Source organism: Erpetoichthys calabaricus, chromosome 13 (assembly GCF_900747795.2).
Source record: "Erpetoichthys calabaricus chromosome 13, fErpCal1.3, whole genome shotgun sequence".
In the NCBI taxonomy this organism is placed as follows: Eukaryota; Metazoa; Chordata; class Cladistia; order Polypteriformes; family Polypteridae; genus Erpetoichthys; species Erpetoichthys calabaricus.
This window is the reverse complement of record NC_041406.2, coordinates 10,906,081-10,922,329: the sequence shown is the minus strand read 5'-3', so window position 1 is coordinate 10,922,329 and position 16,249 is coordinate 10,906,081. Positions and strand designations below refer to the sequence as shown.

General features: G+C 44.2%; 1 protein-coding gene across 1 annotated transcript in view; it reads left to right on the top strand.

The window, feature by feature from the left end:
• The window catches only part of cobl (cordon-bleu WH2 repeat protein), a 333,465-nt gene that overhangs the window by 90,352 nt on the left and 226,864 nt on the right, over nucleotides 1-16,249 (top strand). The window contains exon 3 of the mRNA XM_051936126.1: nucleotides 3,675-3,881. Coding sequence (XP_051792086.1) covers nucleotides 3,675-3,881 — 207 coding nt within the window. The remainder of the gene's footprint in view (nucleotides 1-3,674; nucleotides 3,882-16,249) is intronic.

Genomic DNA, 16,249 nt, shown 5'->3' with positions numbered 1-16,249 from the left:
GTGCACAGGTGCGGGATTGCCTGTGTCCATGATTGATGCCAGGAGCTGCTAATCGCCACACCTGTGCCACGTCCTCATTATAAATAGGAGGAGTGCCAGTGCGGAGTTAAAATACAAAAGATGGGTGGAGGTTAACAAGGAGAGAAGGCAGGAAGCTGAGAGCCGGTGCAGGAGGGAGCAAGCGGTTAGTGCAGGCAGCTGGGAGGTTGAACCCCTGGAGTGGGTGTTTGGCCGACACTCTGGGGGGCTGAACAAAGTGGTTGCTCCAGCTGAGCGATCTCAGGAGCTGAAGTGTCCCAGAAGGTGGTTGGCTTGCCATATAAGACCGGGGAGGCTTGGGAGAGTGAGCCCCAGCGTGAGTGCCCTGGTCGCTGGGGAACCCGAGTCTCGGTCCGACGGATTAGCTGTATGGAGCCAGGGGACGGGAAGGCTACCGGACCAGCAGGAGAAGGTCAGCTGCCAGTAGGGCGACTCCCCTGTTGCAAAGCCCGTATGGGAGAAGCAGGGGAGCCGCCAGCAAAAGGAAGAAGGCACCAGGCTTTTAAAAGGGGACAGTTTTTCTAGTCTGTTGTTTTTAACCTTGTTTTTTTTAACAGAATTGTTTATTGACATTTTGATCTCCATTATTTAAAGATTAATTATTTATTTATTGAAACATTCTTGAGCGCTGCACTTTGGATACTGGTTTTTTTTTTTTTGTTTGATTTTTATTGAATAAAAGCAGTTTTGCACCATCCCCTTGCTCAGTTTGATTTGTCCCCATAGATCAGCTCATCTGGTTACATTACCGACGGTGTTGGGTGCAAGGGCTCCCAAATCTGGAAGAGGGAGTGTGGTGCAGGACCCGCACCGTCACATCCATCCATTTTCCAGAGCTGCTTATCCTGAGCAGTGTCTTGGGGAAGCTGAAGTCCATCCCATCAAACGTAGTGCACAAATAGGGAATCCATTCCCGGATGGGTTTATCCATTCCTGGGAATTCAGGAATCCCGTATGTCGTTCCCAGGAATCCCAGGCTCCCAGGAATGACACAGTGCACGGGCATCTCACATGTGAACGCTTTTAGAGTGAGCAACACTTATTTTTAATAAAACTACTGCAATATGTTGACACCAATAAAGACTAACCTTAACTACAAGCAGTTCATGCTGTCATATAAGTACGTGTATCTAGTTAGTTGCGGTAATAAGAGCATAGAAGGCACAACGTGTCCAGCATGCGGTCGTCCAGGCGAGAGCGCACATTCGTGCAGAAGTACACCAGCAGCTGAGAAAGCACGCGCTGCCTCCACTGAAGTAGGTGGCGCAGTCATCAGATACCGATACACTTGTTCTAAACAAAGCCCGCGCTTGCTGTTGCTCTGAAACACCGCCGTTTCAGCTTTTACTGATGCATCCAGTTTCTTGTCATCATTCTGTGATGGCAAGTTTTTAGACTGACGCATTGCAATTTCAAGTTGCTGTTCAAAGCTGTTGTCTGATGAAGTGCAAGTTGCAGCAATGCCGCCACCTTAATTATTTTCAACTATAACTCTTGTTATTTCTTGATCGATTTTTACACTTTTACACGCTATATATGCGAGCTTGGCCGTTCCTGTTCAGCCGGGAATTCCAGCAGTTTAATTCCCGGGAATGGGAAACGTCCAGAAATGGATTCCCTATGCACAAAGCTGGAACAGTTGCGGATGGTCGACTCCTTCATTCAATAAGCGGGCTCCCTCTTCAGACGGTGAAATGCCCATTACGTCCAGTTTTTGATTGGTGGGTACTGTGCTGGTTACACTCCTGCTACACCCTTCCCAGGGCTGGTGGGTCTGTGCACGCTGGGGCCCAGTATCCCACATGGTGGGTAGTTCCAAAAATCAATCGCTGCTGTCACTTCTGTGTATAGGCTTCACAATAAAGGTGAAAAAAGTCCTGAACTGACTGATTGATCCCAGATTCCTTTTTACAGTCATATGAAAAAGTTTGGGAACCCCTCTTAATTCTTTGGATTTTTGTTTCTCATTGGCTGAGCTTTCAAAGTAGCAACTTCCTTTTAATATCTCATATGCCTTATGGAAACAGTAGGATTTCAGCAGTGACATTAAGTGTATTGGATTAACAGAAAATATGCATCATAACAAAATTAGACAGGTGCATAAATGTGGGCACCCCAACAGAGATATGACATCAATACTTAGTTGAGCCTCTAGATGCTGTCCTCCTATAGCCTCTGATGAGTGTCTGATTCTGGATGGAGGTATTTATGACCATTCTTCATACCAAATCTCTCCAGTTCAGTTCAATTTGATGGACAGCCTGCTTCAAATCATCCCTTAGATTTTTGATGATATTCAAGTCAGGGGTGTGTGACGGCCATTCCAGAACATTCTACTTCTTCCTCTCCATGAATGCCTTTGTAGATTTCCAACTGTGTTTTGGGTCATTGTCTTGTTGGCATATTCAACCCCAGCGTAACTTCAACTTTGTGACTGACGCTTGAACATTATCCTGAAGAATTTGTTGATATTGGGTTGAATTCATCTGACCCTCGACTTTAACAAGGGCCCCAGTCCCTGAACTAGCCACACAGCCCCACAGCATGATGGGACCTCCACCAAATTTGACAGTAGGTAGCAAGTGTTTTTCTTGGAATGTGGTGTTCTTCTTCTGTCATGCAAAGTGCTTTTTGTTTTGACCTAATAACTCAATTTGTGTCTCATCAGTCCAAAGCACTTTGTTCCAGAATCTGGCTTGTCTAAATGAGCATTGGCATACAACAAGCGACTCTGTTTGTGGTGTGAGTGCAGTAAGGGCTTCTTTCTCATCACCCTGCCATACAGATGTTCTTTGTGCAAATTGCGCTGAATTGTAGAATGATGTACAGATACACCATCTGCAGCGAGATGTTCTTGCAGGTCTTTGGAGGTGATCTGTGGGTTGTCTGTCACCATTCTCACAATCCTGCCCATATGCCGCTCCTGTATTTTTCTTGACCTGCCAGACCTGCTGGGTTTAACAGCAACTGTGCCTGTGGCCTTCCATTTCCTGATTCCATTCCTTACAGTTACAGAAACTGACAGTTTAGACCTCTGAGATGGCTTTTTGTAGCCTTCCCCTAAACCAGGAGACTCAACAATCTTTGTTTTCAGATCTTTGGAGAGTTGCTTTGAGGATCCCATGCTGTCCCTCTTCAGAGGAAAGTCAAAGGGAAGGAAGCCCAACTTGTAATTGACCACCTTAAATCCCTTTATATCTCATGACTGGACACACCTGTCTATGAAGTTCAAGGCTTAATGAGCTCATCACACCAAGTAATCAGCATTGAGCAGTGACAGACATTCAAATCAGCACAATGACAAGGGGACCCACATTTGTGCACAGCCAGTTTTTCACATTTGATTTAATTTCATACAACTAAACACTGCGTCACTAAAAATCTTTGTTCAGAAAACACCGCAGTACTCAGATGTTTAGGAAATGAAAGACAGACCACTGTTATCTTTATCGTTGAAAGGAGAGTCAATTATTATGCAGGCTGAGAGGGGTTCCCAAACTTTTTGATGTGACTGTATATGTTACAAAAATCTGCCATTTTAACAGAAATGCAGAGACTTTTCATAGTATATCTACTGTATAGTGCCTTTCGTATCTGTTTGTTTGTTTATTCATTTTTGTTTGCTTGTTTCTCAGGAAAATGAAGGCCAGAGCTCCACCGCCGCCACCCCCTGCAGCCCCCAGACCAGCTCCTCGCCGGAACTTCCCCCCCACGTTGCCTTTGTCCCAAGAGGACGGAGACCGCAGTTCAGGGGACCAGAAGGAGAACGTGCTGAGGGACTCGCTGGACGTTCTGCTCACTCTACCTGGTGGCATCCAGAAGAGAACTACAGTTAGTGGAAGGTGAGGCTCTTTTTCTACCTCTCGTATCATTCGGCTGAAGTGAGGGTCACACCGAGGAGGCTCCCCTGTGCCTTGTCATCTATCTGGGAGTTTTGTTTTTTTTTTTCTCAGCCAGTACTCTTGCAGTTGCTATTAAACGCCTCAAAGCCGTTGGGATCTGAGACGAGACGTCCCTGGCTAATCTTTACACAACTGCTGAAGGGTCCGCAGAGGGGTGTCTTTTTGAAAGCTTTAAATTGGTATCTGTCAGAAGGTGAATGGAGTAGCTCAGCAGCACACTGTATGAAATCTTCCGTTTCTGGGCAATCTTTCACGTGGAATAACCTTCATTCTATAATAAAAAAATATTCGACAGGCCGACATGTTTCTGGAGAAAGCGGTTTCATTTGGGCAATTATTGAACCCAGAACTGTACTTTAAGAATGGCAGGACCTTGTAACCCAAGTGCACAGAATAACAGGTGTCAGAAGCTCCAGTGCGATTACAAAGGTTTCTCTAATAACCACTGAGCATGTAAACACGTGAGCAATGAAGGATAAGCTAAGAGTTGACCGCTGAAGGAAAGGCTACTAGAAATGGGGTTTTGTAGCCATATGTGAATTACAGTCAGTCATTATCCAACCCGCTATATCCTAATACAGGGTCACGGGGGTCTGCTGGAGCCAATCCCAGCCAACACAGGGCGCAAGGCAGCAACAAACCCCGGGCAGGGTGCCAGCCCACCACAGGGCACACACACACACACCAAGCACAATTTAGAATCGCCAATGCACCTAACCTGTATGTCTTTGGACTGTGGGAGGAAACCCACGCAGACACGGGGAGAACATGCAAAATCCACACAGGGAGGACATGGGAAGCAAACCCAGGACTCCTTACTGCGAGGCAGCAGCGCTACCACTATGCCACCCTATGTGAATAACACATTTTTTGAAAAGCATTCATTTCAAGCAGTAATGGCCTTAATAAACACAGGTAATTAATGCCTTGCCTATATCTTTAAATCAATGTAATGGTGTCTTGATAATAAAAATCAGGAGTGGTCTCCCCTCGAGTTTCTCATAAGCTCAGATATGGGGATGGATATTTGAGGAGTAAACCACAAGACAAGGATTATATTTTTATATCATGTACATTAAAGAACCATCATCAACAAATCAAATTAATAATATTGTTGTTCATTATATTTATACAGCGCTTTTCTCAGTACTCAAAGCGCTATCCACACAGGGAGGAACCGAACCCACAATCTTCCACAGTCTCCTTACTGCAAAGCAGCAGCACTACCACTGCGCCACCTGTGAGGACATATTGAACAATTCTTATAAAAGGAAAGTTGAATAAATCAGACTCTGCAGCTACATGAATAAAAGTTAAAGTACCACTTCCGGTAAACTGAAATAACCCAAAAGTTGACGGACATCTTTGTTTTGTACCTAATACTTGTATGCAAAGTTTGGTGGACCCAAGTGAAGGCGTACTCGAGTTATCGTGTTTACACGCGTGCACAGACAGATACACAGACATAATTCCAAAAATGGTATTTTCGGACTCCGGGAGGTCTAAAATGTTGAGATTCATCCAAATCTCGAAATGGAATTTTTGGAGGATTCCAGTACTTTCCCTACACTTTGTATATGAGAAAGTCAGGGAGGTCTAAAACATCGAGATTTACCAAAATCTCGACATTGAATTTTTGGACGATTACAATACTTTCCCTCTACTTCATACACCGAAAAGTAAAAAGGCAGCAATTTCTTTCAGAAACGTGAACATTTTCTGTGTCGCCTGAAACTTTTGACTGGTTGTTTGTGTGTGTGTGTGTGTGTGTGTGTGTGTGTGTGTACATACATGGATGAATGTTGTGAATTAGATGCTGTATAGTGCACGACCTGGCACAGACTCACACAGAGGCACATGTAAAAAGACACAAGGACTTTATTTTTCTTCAGCTGGAGGGCACGTCTTCCCCGTGAACCCCCCCAGCCACAACACAGTCCAAAAGCACTTAAAGTGAATCAAACAACACTCCCGTTTGGCACCGCCACTCCTCCTGTCTAGGTTCGTCCTCGACCTCCCGACTCTGGCTTCTGAGTGGTGGTGGCTGGACCTATTTATAGTGCTCCAGGTGCTTGATCACCTGTTTCTGATTGCACAGGTGGGGCTGTAGAGTTGTCCAGGCTGGCTCAGGGACCCATGCAGCACCCCCCTGGCGGCCACCCCAGATCCCAACAGGAGATTGTGGAGAACTCCATCTCCCATGGAGCCCTACAGGAAACTGAGGCACCATTGTCAGCCAGGGAGGCTGCCACCAAGCGTCCTGGAGGAGTTACTTAGATGCCCATGGTTGCTACCCCAGAACATATGTAGAAGGGGGGGGGGGGTGTCCCGGCCGGGCCGGGCCACAATGTGTTTGTTTGCTTCCAGCCCATTAGAAGTGCTGTATGCCTCCAGAAAAGTGATGACCTTAAAAGCCACTGTCCCCTGTGTTTACCTGCATGCCTTTGACGTGTCATCGAGCAAAGCAAGTGTGACAAGAGATCATGTGTTGTTTCTTCTACAAAGGTCTTCTAAAATGGCCTGGACAGAATTGTTGGGACCCCTCGAAAACGTCCTCAATAATTGGATTTGATTGACTTTTTAAACTTGAATGCGTATCACACACATGTCTCCATTCATGCAGTCAGTCATTCAGCTGATTGAAACGGAGAAAAGTCGTCACTCTGCTGTTTGGTGTCATCATGTGCACCACACTGAACATGGACCAGAGAAAGCAAGGGAGAGGAGATCTGTCTGAGGAGATCGGACAGAAAATGACAGACAAGCATGTGAAAGGCAAAGGCTAGCAGACCATCTCCAAGGAGCTTGATGTTCCTGTGACAATAGTTACAAATATTATGGAGTTGCTGAAGGTCCATTGACTGTAGCTAACCTCCCTGGACGCGGCTGCAAGAGAAAAATCAACCCCAGAATGGGCAGAAGGACAGTGAGAATGGCAGAGAAAAAGCCAAGGAGAACTTCCAAAGAGAGATACCAGCTGAACTCCAAGGTCAAGGTCCATCAGTGTCTGGTCACCCTTTGAGTGACGGTGGGCTCAATGGACGAAGACTCAGGAGGGCTCCACATAAAGAACCCAGACTGGAATTTGCTCAAATGTGTATTGACAGGCCACAGTGCTTCTGGGAGAATGTGCTTTGGACAGATGAGACACAACTGGTGCTTTCTGGCAGGTCATGTCAGCTCAGTGTCCACAGACATAAAAGTGAAGCCTTCAAAGAAAAGAACAGTAGAGCTACTGTGAAACATGGGGGAGGCTCAGTGATGTTGCTGTGTCTGGCACACGGAGCCTTGAGTCTATACAGGTAACAATGAAATCTCAAGACCATCAAGACATTCTGGAGCCAAACGTCCTGACCAGTGTCGGAAAGCTCTGTGTCAGTCGTAGGTCATGGACCCCCCAACATGATAAGGAGCCAAAACACACAGCGAAAAGCCCCCAGGAATGGCGAAGAAGAAAACATTGGACTGTTCTGATGCAGCCTTTGTATACAGAACTGAGACATGCTGTCTGGAGAAGACCCCCTTCAAACCTGACACAGCTTAAGCAGAGTGGACCACACAACCTGTGGACAGGTGATAGACGTCTCATGAAGAACTCTAGGAATCGCTTGTGTGCCGTGCCTGTGCAAGAAAACATGAGATGAAGGGTCCCATCATTTGTGTCTGTGCCATTTTCGTCTGTTTTATTATTTGAAATATTAGGTGGAATCAAAACGCTGAAGCAAAGTCAGATTTTAGTTAAATAGAGAACAAAACAATGATGGGCGGCAATAATTATTTCTGAGGTAATTGTGGGGTCTTCTTTTTTTTTTTTGTGGAGGGCCAACAATTTTTTTTAATATTGTGATATATTTTATTTTTCTTGTTGTAATTTTGTTAAGCCTATAAAGAGTTGTGGCTGGCGCTATATAAAGCAGAAGGCCGCTTGGTATTATGAGACCCCATCCAGAAAGTCAGAATGCACTGGCCCTTCTTTCTTCCTCATTATAATGGATTTCTACATCTGGGACTGCGAGTCTTCCTGTGTGGACTTGTAGAAGTGTCCCCGGGTAATAATTACCTTTCCATTAATTATGTTAAAACTCATTTGGAAAAAGACCATTCAGTTTTTTCTTCTGCAGCTCTTCTTCACTGTGTGTTGTTTGTTCAGTTTAGCGGAAGGAAAGTCGAGATCGAGTGTTTGTGGCTCTGGGAAGTCTTTGTTTTTGATGTGTTCATTTGTCATCCTTACAAAAACAAAAAAGAATTATTTCTTAACTTTGTATATATATGTGTATATATATGTGTGTGTATATATATATATATATATATATATATATATATATATAATATATAATGTTATCCGCCAAAACCCGAAATCGGCCCAATCAGGAAATGGCCAATGTTGCTGTGAATTGACTGACCAGTGTCCAATCTTCTCCTCGATTTTGGGATTTGGCAGCCAGTTTGTGAAATGGCACGGGGCGATCGGCCAAAGTCAGAAGAAAAAAGGCATGAGCAGCGATTTGTTACGCACGTAGTTGTGCAATTGCATCAAGTGTAGCCTTGGCGGCTCTTGTTCAGAAAGTGGTCGCCACTTGGCTGTTTCACAATAATTATGATTAGGTCTATAAGTAGGTTTCACATTTCTGTTATCATCTTAACCCTAAAAGAGTGACTTAACATCAGGGACCTATTTTATTGACCTTAAGGTTAGTGTTTGGGTGAGAGGAAGGCCGTCTCAAGTGGCGTCCGCTTTCTGAACAAGAGCCGCCTTGAGCAGTTTCTCGTGCAGAATGGAAAACTCACATCTGACTCTGCATCTGAAATTTGTAAGCATCTTCTCACCTTGAGCGGACAGTCTTACATCAGCGCATTGAATTTTTGGCCAGGGAGTTCTCGCCATTTCACGAAATGGCCGGCCAAAGTAGTACATACACTGGTCATTTCTAGTAATTTGGACTTTGGCCACACCTTTCGGTCAAACTGCGAAATGGCCAGACAATTCGGGAACTGGCCAAACTTTGGGTTTTGACCGTTACATATGTACATTGTCATAGATGGCCGGGTCCCTTGTCTAGCTGGGACACCTTTGCTATGGAAGGACCGGGGAGCCAGTGTGGACAGAACACTACCTCCCCTGAAACACTAGATGGCCACCCCCCTGGGTGGCAGCCATACCTCGTACTCCTGCAGGGCTTCATGGGAGATGGAGTCTGATACAGCCCTGTTGGGATCCAGGGGGGGTGCCACCAGGGGGTGCTGAAGCTGTTCCTGAGTCTATGTGGGTGGTTCTTCCACCACACCCACAGAAGTGCTGCCGGAAATAGGGCAATGAGCAACGGGTACCTTATATAAGGGACCAGTGGACAGTACTCGGTGAGCCAGAGTCAGGTAAAAGGTGGAGGAGCAAAGAGAGAGAAGAATTGTTAGTATTGTGTGCTTTCGTGTTTGTGGAACTGAGTTGTGCCTGTGGGAAACGGGGAAGGCGTTTCCCACGTGGTGAAGAAAAAAATAAAAACATCTTTGTTTTTATCAGTGTGCCTCTAGCGTCTGTCTGTGTCGGGTTGGGTGGCTGGCACGCCCCCTAGAATTGTTACAACATACATACAGGACAGTACAGTGCCGTGGAGAAAACTTTTTCCTCTTCCTGATTTCCTGTTTTTTTTTTTTTTTTTTTTTTTGCTTATTCATAACATTTAAATTTTTTTTTTTTTTCGATCTCCAAAAAAATTTAGCAGAATACAAATGACAACCAATATATAGTTTTTTAATGATCATTTGATTTATCGAAGGGAAAAAGTTCTGCTCCCCTGTAATGACCCATGTGAGAAAGTAGTTGCCCCCTTAGTCACTCAATCAAGCACTGATCTGAGTTTAAATAATAACTGGTTTGCAGATCAGAAACAATTAAGAGTTAAGAAGAAGCAAAAAAAGGGGAGATCAGGAAAAGGGCCACTGCATACACACACACACACACAGTGTTTGCATTCCGTCTAACACGAGTGCCAATGTTCTGGAACGATAGTCGTCCTTCCCACAGTCCCACACATCTCCCTCATTCAAAGGACTGACAGACTCTATGAGGTTCGCCCTTTACACCCACTGTGGGAAAGTCCAGGGGAGCGCAACTCACACACACAAACACACATCATTTGCACTGGTAATCATTTTCATCCCCACCTGTCCATCCTGCAAGTTTCAGACCAATCCAAGACATTCTTTTTTACAGCCCCAGCAGTGTGTATACAGTACCCTCCATAATGTTTAGAACAAAGACCCGTTTTCATTTGCTTTCCCCTCTCTCTGCTCCACAGTTTAAGAATTACAAATCAAACAATTCAGACGTGATTAAAGTGCACATGGCTGACTTCCATCGAAGGGGATCTGCATTCATTACGGTCGCCCCCATGCAGAAATGACAACACGTTTTAGATGAGAGACGTGCAAAAAGTTTCCGCACTTTTATACAGGGTGTCCACAAAATATCTTTACGATTTCAAAATTTTATTGAAAAAACAAGTGAATGGACAAATCTGCGGAAATTAGTACAAAATGAGGAGTAGATATTGAAGGTTTTTTTTTTTTGCTTCATTTAATACACCTCTATATGGGCACCATTAGTTGCTCGATTTCTTGCCATGTTCTCTGTAGCATAACGTCATCAATGGTGGCAATGGCATCAGTGATCTTTTGCTTCAGGTCATTAATGTCCCGTATCTTTGTTCGATACACGATATCACATGGGGGTTTTCTGAGCTCCAGATTCTCACATTATTATGTGTGTTCAGTTTTCTCTGAAACATGGAAGGTTGCCTCATCACTAAAACAAACTCGGGTGAGGAACGTTGCATCCTCAGACATTCGTTCCAACATGTCATCTTGGTTTATCATTTGGCTCGAGTGCCTGTAGGAGTTGCACTTTATAAGCGTACCATCGCCAGTTCTTGTGTAGGACCGTGTGCACTGTTAAACGTGGTAGCTGTAACTGTCTGGCAGCAGTACGGATGGATTTTGTAGGAGAACAACCAAAGGATTGTCTTACACGATTGATGTTTTCCTCCGATATTCTTTGTTGTCCACTCCTTTCTTTATCCAATACTGTCCCTGTCTCCATAAATTTCTTGTGCCATGCACAAATTGACGGACATGACGATGGATGTTTTCCATACTTAGTCCTGTAGTTTTGCCGAGTCTGCGTATCTGATTTTGTTTCAGTAAACCACGATACTCATTGTGTCTTTTCTTGAGGAGTAGCCATTTTTTTAGGGGTTTATTCAACAGTCTCTCTTGCATCAACAGGGTACCTGAAATACCCAAATGCAATGTGATTGCAAACTTTGATAATGACTGAGAACATAGGACAAATTTGATTAACATATCTCGCCAATTGCCTCTTTAGTAATTTTTTGAAATTGTAAAGAGACTTTGTGGACTCCCTGTATTGTCGTTGGAAACGGTGAAGGCGAGAGGAGTAAGTGATTGGTTGTGTCTGAGAGGGTCATGTGACTAGTTCTGTCTGGCAAGCCGGCTGCCCTTGCAGTTTAGTTATAGGAGTTTGTCACCCTGTGGTGAAGATGGCTGTGAAACTTCTAAATTGCACCAAAGACGAACAGCGTTCTGTCATACATGCTTTTAAGTGGGCAGAAGGTGTGCCGGGGAGCACAAATTCATACTCCGCACGTGTGCTCAGTATGGGGATAAAGTTCTCTCTCGTAGAGTCGTCTAGGAGTGGATTGAAATGTTCGAAAACGGCTGTACTTGTGTGACAGATGCAGAGAGCGCTCCGGAGGTCCGGCTACAGCCACGACCCCGAGGAATGAAGAAAGAACCATGGAATGGATTCACGAAAAACAGAAGAATAACATTTGAAGAGGTGGAAGGAGAACTGAATGCGAGTGTTGGATCTGCCGATTCCCTGATTCATGACAGCCTTACGTTCAGTCAAGAGGGTGCCAAAGCAACTGACAGAGGAGCAGAAGTGCAAGCGCTTAGACCACAGATGTCAAACTCCGCTCCTGGTGGGCCGCGGTGGCTGCAGGTTTTTATTCTTACCCTTATTCCTAATCAGGCAGCAGTTTTCACTGCTAATTAACTCCTTTTCCATTCCATTTTAATAGCCCTGTTTTTAAGGATTCAGTCCTCTGAATTGATTCTTTTCATCATTAAAGGGAAGCCAAACAGAAATGAGACATGAAATGAGCGGACAGATCGCCAGGTAAATTGGGGCTTCAAACTCCAGCCAGGTTCTTAATGAGAAGCCGATTCTTGCTGGTAATTTAAACTCGTTATTTAATTCCACAGCTTGTTGCTGCTCTCATTCTGTCACAGCAGTTTTTTTTCTAAGAACACCATCAAAATGTTTTGGTGACCTCAGAGATCAGCCTTACCAAGACCTCCACCCTTCTTTATTTCTAAATATTGTGTGATGGGCACAGGTGAGCTGGTCATGTGGCAGCTCTTTTTGTGTCTCATTATTGTTTGGCAGCTAATAAAGGAAAAAGAGACAACTAAGGGACCTGAGTCAAGTTAATTAAAAGTCAGGCAAAAGAAGTTAATTAGCAGCCAAAACTGGTCACAAATGATGAAGATGGTTAGAATGAAAACCTGCGGCCCTCCAGGACCGGAGTTCGTCACACGTGGCTTAGACATTTGTTCCCGACTCTTCATGTGATGACGATGATGTGAAATCAGCAGTGCGCTCAACAAAAAAATTTTTTTTGCTGATAGCATTAAAAAGTTGCATCGCAAAAGAATGTGACTTTGTAGAAAAGGGACGTCATTTGTTTTTGAAATTCTTAATAAATAGTTTAAAAAAAAAAAAAAAAAAGTGCGGAAACTTTTTGAACCTCCCTCGTATATGGTCCCCCCCCCCATGAGTCTTTGTCTCAGACATTATGGAGGGCACCATGTATATTGTAACATACATGAGGAATGACCGTTCAAGTGTTGGGGTACCTTCCCTGGCAAACTCAATGTAATGAAATGATAAATAGTTAGATCAAATGCAATGGAAATGGGAAAGAGAAGGAAGTTAGCAACAGCGCCCTCTCTCAGCCCAGGGTGGCAGCACCTACCTTGTCGGAATCTTGAAGGTGTCCACTAAGCACATGTGCATGACAAGAGATATATACCTGTGTGTGTGTGTGTGTGTGTGTGTGTGTCTGGCTGAACTTGCATGTTCGTATATCAGAGTGTGTGTCCTTCCTTCTGACAGCATTGCAATGTTCTTGTATACGTGTTGAGTGTATAAGAACATCACAATGTTATCAGAAGGAAAGACACACACTCTCTGATATACGAACATGCAAGTTCAACCAGACACGTGTTTAACTGGGACACGGTGCAAGTAAAATTCAGGGGTAATACTACAAGTGCCAGAAAGCTGGCTGAATCGTGGCTATCAGAAGAAAACCTCATTAATAGACACTTGGACATGAGCCCAGCATATGCAGGCTTAAAATGAAGAGCATCCACATACTAAATAATACTTTATGACCAAACACCCTCTGAACCCCACCTTACTATTCCACCGCCTTCCTCATTTGCCATATAGTGCCTTTCATTACTGTATGTCTAATCATTTTCTGCTGATGATGACTCCTCATAGGTGTTGAAAGCTTAGGAGTAAAAAATTTAGATAGATGATTGATTTATATATGGTGTGTATATATACAGGTCAAACCTCATTATAGCCACTACCGAAGTTATGAAATTTTCAGAATAATGCATAATTTTTGTTAGCCCGGAGAAACGTTCATACAACATCATGTTTTAACAAAACGTAAATTTCAGCATCATAAATTGCTGAATTCTGAGTCTGTGCTCCACCAAGTGTCCGAGTGGGTAGTTGTGTTGTGTGCAGATACTGAACTATTCAAGATTCATATTGCTTCTCGAATGTTTTCTTTGCAATCAACAAAATAAGTGAAAAATGGAAAATACATGTACTTTATTACTGTATAGAAAGGCAGGTACAGTCTCAAGACTTCATTCAGCATATGAGCTGTTACTTCACCACTCAAGCACACAAGATAGGAGCCATGATACTGGCTATCATTCTGCTTTAGCTCCCATCTTCAGATTAGAATTACACCAGCAGCTTGGAATCACCGCTGTGGCAGACCAAGAGAGTTCAAGGAAGGAAGAGCAGGTCAAAGGCCCACAGTTAAATGTTTTAAACATCCTGCGACAAGCATGTTATATGGTAAGACTGATCCTGCAGAGGGTATCCAATTACTTTGCTCTTGGTGTACTTTTTAACCAGATGCAGCAGAGCAGCTACGGAGCTGTAATGGCACTACTGCAATTAGAGATGGCAAATCACTGGCAATCCCAGTCACAATAGTATACGTTTTTTTCCCATATTCATTGTAGCAAAAGTTCCATTAAAATATTTAGTTTTATGGTCCCATGAATTTCATTATAGTGAGATCCCTCCTGTATTTATAAAAAAATATGTATATGTATTATTATACTAGCTGTCCCCCGCGGCTCCACCCACGTATTAGTGAAATAGGACAGTGAGGTGGGCCCTGCCCGGTTTCCCACTCCTGACGTCACGCTTCCCCCTCCCCTCGGACTGCAGCCTTTGTCTCGGATCAGCGCACATATATCGCTACTGCAAGCGAACTATGATTCTTAGCGCAATGAGTGACGTCACAAAATGAACTGGAATGTTCAAGCATATTATCGAAAAAACCCAATCTAAATCCGTTAAGCAGTTCTGTCATTCGCTAGCTAAGCAGATGTAAGATGCGCCACGAGGTAGATGTGTGAGTGAGGAGGGCCCCGCCCCCCTTCTCTTGGCCTGCTGTGCCTCTGTCAGACTTGCGCAAATAAATCGGTACCGTATGTGAACTATGATACATAGCACAGTGAAAGAAGTCGCAAAATCAAGCAAATCCTAGAAAAAAACCCGATCTAAATCCGTTAAGTAGTTCTCTCATAGCGGACGGACAGACAGACAGATGTTGGATTATACAGTGCATCCGGAAAGTATTCACAGCGCATCACTTTTTCCACATTTTGTTATGTCACAGCCTTATTCCAAAATGGATTAAATTCAGTTTTTTCCTCAGAATTCTACACACAACACCCCATAATGCCAATGTGAAAAAAGTTTACTTGAGGTTTTTGATAATTTATTAAAAATGAAAAAAACTGAGAAATCCCATGTACATAAGTATATAAGTATCTGGCTGGACCACTCAAGGACATTCCCAGAGTTGTCCTGAAGCCACTCCTTTGATATCTTGGCTGTGTGCTTAGGGTCGTTGTCCTGCTGAAAGATGAACCGTCGCCCCAGTCTGAGGTCAAGAGCGCTCTGGAGCAGGTTTTCATCCAGGATGTCTCTGTACATTGCTGCAGTCATCTATCCCTTTATCCTGACTAGTCTCCCAGTTCCTGCCGCTGAAAAACATCCCCACAGCATGACGCTGCCACCACCATGCTTCACTGTAGAGATGCTGTTTACCTGGTGATGAGCGGTGCCTGGTTTCCTCCAAATGTGACTCCTGGCATTCACACCAAAGAGTTCAACCTTTGTCTCATCAGACCAGAGAATTTTCTTTCTCATGGTCTGAGAGTCCTTCAGGTGCCTTTTGGCAAACTCCAGGTAGGCTGCCATGTGCCTTTTACTAAGGAGTGGCTTCCGTCTGGCCACTCTACCATACAGGCCTGATTGGTGGATTGCTGCAGAGATGGTTGTCCTTCTGGAAGATTCTCCTCTCTCCACAGAGGACCTCTGGAGCTCTGACAGAGTGACCATCGGGTTCTTGGTCACCTCCCTGACTAAGGCCCTTCTCCCCCGATCGCTCAGTTTAGATGGCCGGCCAGCTCTAGGAAGAGTCCTGGTGGTTTCAAACTTCTTCCACTTACGGATGATGGAAGCCACTGTGCTCATTGGGACCTTCAAAGCAGCAGAAATTTTTCTGTAATCTTCCCCAGATATGTGCCTCGAGACAATCCTGTCTCGGAGGTCTACAGACAATTCCTTTGACTTCATGCTTGGTTTGTGCTCTGACATGAACTGTCAACTGTGGGACCTTCTATAGACAGGTGTGTGCCTTTCCAAATCATGTCCAGTCAACTGAATTTACCACAGGTGGACTCCAATGAAGCTGCAGAAACATCTCAAGGATGATCAGGGGAAACAGGAGGCACCTGAGCTCAATTTGGAGCTTCATGGCAAAGGCTGTGAATACTTATGTACATGTGCTTTCTCAATGTTTTTATTTTTAATAAATTTGCAAAAACCTCAAGTAAACTTTTTTCACGTTGTCATTATGGGGGTGTTGTGTGTAGAATTCTGAGGAAAAAAATGAATT